Source organism: Ptiloglossa arizonensis, chromosome 8 (genome assembly GCF_051014685.1).
Source record: "Ptiloglossa arizonensis isolate GNS036 chromosome 8, iyPtiAriz1_principal, whole genome shotgun sequence".
NCBI lineage: Eukaryota > Metazoa > Arthropoda > Insecta > Hymenoptera > Colletidae > Ptiloglossa > Ptiloglossa arizonensis.
In genome coordinates this window covers 19,405,071-19,413,079 of record NC_135055.1, presented here as the reverse complement: position 1 = coordinate 19,413,079, position 8,009 = coordinate 19,405,071, and the positions used below count along the sequence as shown (strand labels likewise).

At 38.7% G+C, this 8,009-nt stretch overlaps 1 protein-coding gene across 2 annotated transcripts; it reads left to right on the top strand.

The window, feature by feature from the left end:
* Nucleotides 1-133: 133 nt before the first annotated feature.
* On the top strand, nucleotides 134-2,905 carry LOC143150611 (protein-L-isoaspartate(D-aspartate) O-methyltransferase). Of its 2 annotated transcripts, none has more exons than XM_076319038.1 (6): nucleotides 134-283; nucleotides 946-1,046; nucleotides 1,127-1,266; nucleotides 1,677-1,902; nucleotides 2,216-2,301; nucleotides 2,375-2,905. In XM_076319038.1, exons 2-6 carry the CDS (start codon nucleotides 992-994, stop codon nucleotides 2,561-2,563), a joined length of 696 nt encoding a protein of 231 aa, XP_076175153.1. In that variant the 5' UTR covers nucleotides 134-283; nucleotides 946-991; the 3' UTR covers nucleotides 2,564-2,905. The 2 variants fall into 2 exon arrangements, with proteins under 2 accessions (XP_076175153.1, XP_076175154.1); XM_076319039.1 differs by lacking the exon at nucleotides 134-283 and adding an exon at nucleotides 302-440 and having other exon boundaries at nucleotides 906-1,046.
* The last annotated feature ends 5,104 nt before the right edge of the window (nucleotides 2,906-8,009 follow it).

Here is an 8,009-nt window from a genome sequence, read left to right as displayed (position 1 = left end):
GCGTCTGTCATGCGATCGTATCATCATTCTAGGTTATTACGAACCAATAATATCGCAATTGTTAAATGATAAATGGAATTTCAATAATTTGAAGAATCGTTTCGATCGTTTGAGGTTTTACGGCTGTAATTGAAAGTTACCTTATACTACGGTCATTGCATTGTGTATATATGTACATTGCATCTATATTGCGCATGCAAGCATAGATGCATTCATGCGTATATCAGAGGTACAGCGCTACTTGTCGGAACGTATCTCTCACAGCCAGATAACAGCAAAACAGGTATTTAACCTCATAAAAACGTCCTTCAAATTCGATACACGTCGTTTAAGATGAAACAGTGGCATTATTACGCGATAACTGTTATCAATCTGATGGAACGAATCGACGTCAAAACTTTTCTTTTTCTTCGCTAAGAATGCTCTCTACAAAATCCTTAGTATCCTTTGTCAGATATGTACTGTCATGTCAAGTATTCAGTTAACGGTAACGCTGATTTTCTTTCGCAAATAAAACTTTTATGACTTTTCTAAAATACATTTTTCTTTCTCTATCGCTGTAGTTATTTCCTGTTTTCCTTTGAAACATTACGCAAGTGGATATCAATAAATGTCATTGTACAAGAACGAAAGTTATATTTGGAGCTTCTATAGATTTTTCAATCAAATTTGGATCATTTCCATACACTTTTCCTTACATTCGAGTAACATTGGAAATACTTATTCCATCTGTATAATATGAAAACTTGGGTACATGACTATAAGAGGTTATTTAAACAAATTTTACGATTGTAAAAAATCATGTGACATACAGGTTATATTTATTCTAGAAGAGCTATCTTATCTGCGATATTGATACACGAATTCAAACAATTCATTCAAGTTTTCTTTAACAGATCATTAAGCGATCTCTTTCTATGTTTTTTTTTTGCTGTTTACAATCAGATACATTGTCTTTTCTTCTCGTCTGCAATATCGCTTGTTAAGGAACATGGCATGGTATTGCCATGGAAGAACAAATCAGGAGATGGTAGAAAAATTAAAAGGTAAGATTCTTGAAAATCATTAATCTAAATTCTAATTTTTATTCTAAGAGAATATATATTGAATTATAAAATTGTCGCAGATGCTGGTATTCTGAGAACAGACAAAGCAGAGGCAGCCATGCTTGCCGTGGATAGAGCAAGGTACTGTCATGAACGACAACCATACCTTGATCATCCAAGAAGAATTGGGTATAATGTGACAATTAGTGCCCCTCATATGGTGAGTAAACTGCTTTCCATATAATCTTACCACCTATACTATGGAAAGATGGGATACAAAGATCCCTCTACTCTACTTAAGTAGATTACATGCACATTGACAAATCATACTCACAATACACAAGTTTTAATATTGCTTACATTTATTTTCTTGGGATAAATATAGTGCTACATGTTGTTAATAGTATACTATAAGGAAACAAGTTTGAATGCATTCTACTGTAATGGCAGTCACTAAATTATGGAAAGAAATGTTTAAATCATCAGAAATAAACTGATAAAAGTATCAAATACATGCGGAGTAATTAACATTGTATTCTGTGTAAGATGAATATCCAATCTAGTCTTATTCTAGTACAAAATCAATTTGTTAAAAGGGTACAAGTACAAAGATTAATATGTGTTTTGCAGCACGCACACGCATTGTCCATTCTATCCGATCAGCTGTTTGATGGAGCAAAAGCATTGGATGTTGGATCTGGATCTGGATACTTGTCAGCCTGCATGGCGTTTATGGTGGGCCCGCGTGGTCGTGTGATCGGTATCGATCACATTCCTAAACTGATAGAAATATCTACGAAAAACGTAAACGAGGATTGCCCTCATTTCATGAAGGAAGGTCGCGTGAAATTCATCGGTAAGAAATATAAAACTACAAATGCGTAACGATTTTTATTCAGGCCTAGATTGTGTCAGGTAGAAGAAAAAGATATTACTTGACAATTATGTGGTGTATTTCCTATAATATTAAAAAGTTTTACGTATTCAAGAGCTTATTAACAATAAATATGCTTGAATAAAAAATACTCGTAATTCACCAATGTGAAGTAGGTTGTGTACCTTGTCGTAAAGAGTCAAACGGGACTGTGTCCACCAATTGCGTGACTTTGCCGTGTGCTACATAAAAGATAGACCGAAGTCTAACTACAGGTCATTGTAAATGCGCCTAGTGGGAGACGGCAGGTTGGGGCACGCAGCTGACGGACCCTACAACGCGATTCACGTTGGAGCGGCAGCAGAGACTTTACCACAGGAGGTATGGAAATTCAAAGACAAACTAAAGTTTCTGTAACAACTAACCAGCGTAAAATATGTATCATGTATTACAGTTAATAGATCAACTAGCTCCTGGAGGACGGCTAGTTTGTCCGGTTACTAACATAGAAGGTATTCAAGGATTTCAAGATCTAGTTCAAGTGGATAAGAATGCCGATGGCACAATCTCAAAGAAAAACCTAATGCATGTTTCCTATGTTCCTTTAACCGATCCTGATACTCAATTACGTAACCATTCTTAGTTCGCAATTGAAACTATCTAGAAATCATTTAGTTAGTTTTCAGCGTTGTAAGATGATTGTCAACGATAATAGCGATCATAGACGAAATTCAAATTAATCGGCTATTTTCATTTCCAACACCGAGCACGATGCTATTGCAATAGTAGTTTTTTACTGAAACGCGTATCAATAAAATATATTTTCTGTACACGGAGTAATTTATTTAACTTCATTTTCAACATTTACCCATTTTTGATTATACATTTCACTTAGAAAATAATTAAATCTATTAGCTGTACTCAACGGAAAATAATATTTAAAAAACCTGTACGAATTGTAATTAAACATTGTTTAAATTGGTGCCATTCTGTTTTTTATTCACAACAATCTAATATAATATGGAGTAATATCTTAGACAAGGAATAAAATATTTTGAAGATATTCTGAAATCTAACGATTTAAATAATAGATATCGTAAAAAATACAGCTAATCTGTATTATTAGTCGGATAAATATATTTTTCGAATTAAGTTCAGTAAGACAAAATACGTACAATAATTTTTTAATGTAATTTCAAAATTCATGTTAATTATCGAATATTTCAATTGCTAGTTCTTCTACGATACGAATTGAGTTAACTTTATCGCCCCAATTACTTGTTTACTTATCAAAAAAAGGCGAATTAATCCTTTTGGATTGTGAATATGGTTATTGTTTCGACATCTAGCGGTACAGATGGAAATTATTTCTTGACAAACTTGGGCCAGTGGCCACAGATGACGCCACATGTACACTTCGAGAAAAGAAATTAATTTATTAAATAATTTTGTAAATAATTGTAGAAAATTCATTGGATCCAGTCTAATCTGTATTATTAATCTGTTAAAAATATTTTTTTTATTACGTTTCATAACGTAGAATAATTTTTTAATGTAATATAAAAATTCATGTTGCGTATCGAATATTTTAATTGGTAGTTCTTCTACGATACGAATTGAGTTAACTTTATCGCCTCAATTACTTGTTTACTTATAAAAAGAAGGCGAATTAATCCTTCTGGATTGTGAATATGGTTATTGTGTCGACATCTAGCGGTACAGATGGAAATTATTTCTTGACAAACTTGGGCCAGTAGCCACAGATGACGCTACATGCACACTTCGAGAAAAGAAATTAATTTATTAAATAATTTTGTAAATAATTGTAGAAAATTCATTGAATCCGGTCTAATCTGTATTATTAGTCTGTTAAAAATATTTTTTATATTACGTTTCATAACGTAGAATAATTTTTTAATGTAATATAAAAATTCATGTTACGTATCGAATATTTTAATTGCTAGTTCTTCTACAATACGAATTGAGTTACCCTTATCGCCTAAATTGCATCAACTACTTGTTTACTTATAAAAAAAAGCGAATTAAACCTACTAGTTTATGAATATGGTTCTTGTGTCGGCATCTGGGGGTGCAGATGAAAATTATTTCTCGACAAACTTGGGCCAGTGGCCACAGATGGCGCTACATGGCTACTATGTGAAACAAAATTAATTTATTACTACAAAATTAGTTAATTTCTCTTTAAAACGAGTCAAACCGTTTTCTGCCGAAGTTATAGCTATTTTGCGAAAGCGCTGTACTTTCAGGCTATCCTAGTTGTCGCATTTCCTTCCGTTACTCAAGTACTATTGTTGCGATAAAGTTCTACATTTACATAAGAAATGTAACTTCTACACGAATCGTGTAAATGAGCTATGTACGATTGTCTTACACAAATATTAAATTGATGTATCCAATAAACAAATATTACTTTTCATGTTTCAAAACTTTACATATTTAAGATCAAATTTCTGACCATACAACTGCATTTCAATTTGTCTGACCATATACACGCATGCCTACTTGTCTGACCATACATCCATAATTGTCTAACTGTAAACTCGCATTTCCACTTATCCGACGGATGTAATACCAATTGTCTGACTATAGGCTGGCTAATTTCTACTTGTCTGGCTCCAGTCGGGGGAATACTACCGATCTGCCCACGGATTGGGACAATTCTACTTGTCTGGTCAGAGGCGGGGACAATTCCACTTGTCTACCCACGACGAGGTAATACTACTTGTCTGATCGAGACTGGCTAATTCTACTTGTCTGACTGTGGACGGGTCTAATGCTACTTATTTGATCATTGGCGGGTAATACTACTTGTTTGACCGTGGACGGGGGTAATACTACTTGTCTGACCATAGATAAACTTAGTTTTACCGCTAGAATTAGTTCAATTAGTTGTTTATTGCAAACGTGACGGGAAGAGTAACTTCGTTTGTATTGCACGACGAGGGAGATCGATGTAACTTTGATTCCGGCTATTTCCCTCTGGGTCACCGCGCGCAGCAACCTCTACGCGATTAAACCTGGTGATCGGTATTACTTTTAGCAAAATATTTTTGTTTATTGCGAGTAATACCGAGCTGATCGGCTGCGGATTTCTAATAGTTTCTTCAAATGCACGAATAAAAAGAATATCATAACGCTGCAGTGCTATTTAGATTTGATATTTGTCAATTTTCCGTAATGAATATTCGTGCCGCCATCTAACGGCAAAAAGTGGATCTATTTCTCGACAAACTTGGACGTTTTCCCGGGGAGGGCGCAAATTTCCGATACAAAAGTAGTTCGAGCCGCTCGCCGCTAGATGGCGACACCATTACAATGTAAATTTTCTTCACAAATTTCCCAAGGATTATCTCTTACACATCAATCGCGACGATTGGATTCTGGTACACGTAATTCGTACACGATTAATTTCTTCCTCGACGCGTACCATTTCTATGAATTTCAATCGTCGCAAGTTCTCGAAACGGTAAAAGAAACGTCCAACGATACATCGTTCGACGAACGAACACCTCCGGTTGCCTCGCCGTTAGACGTAACTACAGCAATCGCGCAGCTGCGGGACGTCGAGGATGAAAATTAGTAGTCGGTGACGCAAGCGTCGCCCTGTGTCTATAGACGAATCTAACGTCGATCGATAACTTTCGTCCAACAATAACCGATCGTGATTCGTAGCCGTCCGGTGGGTGCTGTTAGTCAGACCTAACCCCATCCCGTCTGTGTGTCGTCTCGCGCCGAAATCCTACGAGACTCGTACGGAGGTATATACGAGCAACGCGTGCGTGCGTGCGCTGTTCCGTATAATAGATCGTGGCGTGTTTACACGGAACTAGCTGCCTGTCGCGGACGCAACGATATCGGGCACCTGAGGCGTTTTCGTCATCGAACGGTGGTGACGACGATCGTTCGTTCGTTCGTTCGTTCGTTCGTTCGTTTATTCGTTCGTGGAACGTTTTTACACGCTTCTCGCGAGAACCACGGTGATATCGAAGCGCGGATATTTCGTCGGGCGCAGTCGCGTTTTCTAAGTATAGTTCGCCGGCACGAGGCGTCTGGAAAAGATTCACGAGGCTTCTTTTCACGCGTAAAGTCGCACGTACGAGCGGGGCGAGGGGAGTACGACGAGCAACGTGTTTGCGACACGTGCGCGACCACGCCGTGCACGAAACGACACCGAAGGCGTGTTCGATTGCTCGCGTTCCATTCGAGAACGAAACGTTCCTTTCGCAACCGCGCGACATTAATTCGTAAAGACTCGTCGATTCTCACCGGTGTTGGCTCACGGCCGATTTCTCTATCGTTTTTTTTTTTTTTTCTTCTTTTTTCATTTTATTCCCGTACACTCGGCGCCACGCGCGCAAAAATCTCTCAGGGCCGTTTGTTATTCTCTCTGAAAATGTGTTTTTTAAGAACCGATTTCGATTTCTGTTTTCTACCATGGATGGTTTGTGCTATATACACGCACGTCAGCCACCGTGTCCGTATACACAGCCACGCAACCGCGACGTGGCGTGGCGTACAACGCGCGGAAGACGCCAGCCGTCGCGATGCCAGAAACCAGCTGCGCCTCAGCTGTTTTCTATCCGTTCCATCCTGTGCTTCCCTTTTCCCGGCGATGCTTCGACGTTTCGAAATAAAATCCCGGATAGATGCGCGAATCGTTTTCGCTCGAGTCGAACGAACGCTTGTTCGCATCGGGCATCAAGATTCACGATCTTCTCGACGGGTATTTGAAAAGGGGAGGGGGATGAAAGGGCAGAAGGCAGATACTTCCGTGCGTAAGAGTTTGAAAAATTTTACTAGAATTTAAACGAGAAAAGATTCTCGAGTTTGAAATTCTGGTCGCTTCGCTATTTCGAACCGAAAACCACTTTTGAACGGTACTGTACAGCAAATATGTGATATTACGAGAATAACTCCTCAGAGGGTGATCCGAAGATCAACGTCTACACGTGATTGAATTTGTGTTTCTCTCTAATACGATTAAAAGATATACCAATGATCTTACAAACGATGACCGAAACGATGACCTCGGAGGAAAAAATCACTTCGAAGGTGATCCAAATCAGTCACGAAAATACATTCGTGACGAATAATTAACGTTCTTTTATCGTCGACGATAACAAATACGTGTGAAGTATTTCACATCTTTGTGCACAATTATTTATTTTCACAATTCCCTTGGACCGGTGCAAGCATCGTATTCGCGCCAACGAGAGCGAGCGAGACAGAGCGCAGCGAGCGAGCCTCGCGTTACATCGCCGAGAAATACGAATTCGCGTATATTTTCGCTATCGCGTTCATTTTTTACATCGCGTTCGTCGTTTTGATTTACACTCGGCCGTGTTCTTGTCCACGGAACATAGAAACGATTGGTCGATGTTAATTGAAAGTAATCGCAACCAGGTCGTGTTTGGAATCGCTTTTATGGTAAAAGCTCGTTCGAAACTATAAAATTTATACAATACCTGGTGTACCTCTTCGAGGTTGGCGATCATCGATTCGTATATTTTCACCACCGTGGATATCGTTCGAATTCGTTTAAAATGATAAGATTTACACAATATTTTCTGTACCTCTTCGAGATTGGAGACCGTCGATTTGTATACTTTTGCCACCGTGTACATCGTTCGAATTCGTTTACAACTATAAGATTTATACAATATCTTCTGTACCTCTTCGAAGTTGGAAACCACCGATTTGTATACATTTGCTATCACGTACATCGTTCGAATTCGTTTAAAACGATAAAATTTACCCAATACCTACTGTACCTCTTCGAGTTTGACGACCACCGATCCGTACACTCTCACCACCGTGTACATCGTTCGAATTCGTTTAAAACGAAAAGATTTATAATACCTGGTGTACCTCTTCAAGGTTGGAGACCACCGATCCGTACACTCTCACCACCGTGTACATCGTCGAATTCGACGTTTCGGTTTCATTCATCGATGGAACATCGTTCGATGGTAGCGTGTAAGCAGCGCGTAACGGAAGAGGTTCCGCGCGTACGTACAATAACGCGTCCAGGCGGAGAAGACCCGCGACCAGGAAGAAGAGGCTAAGCC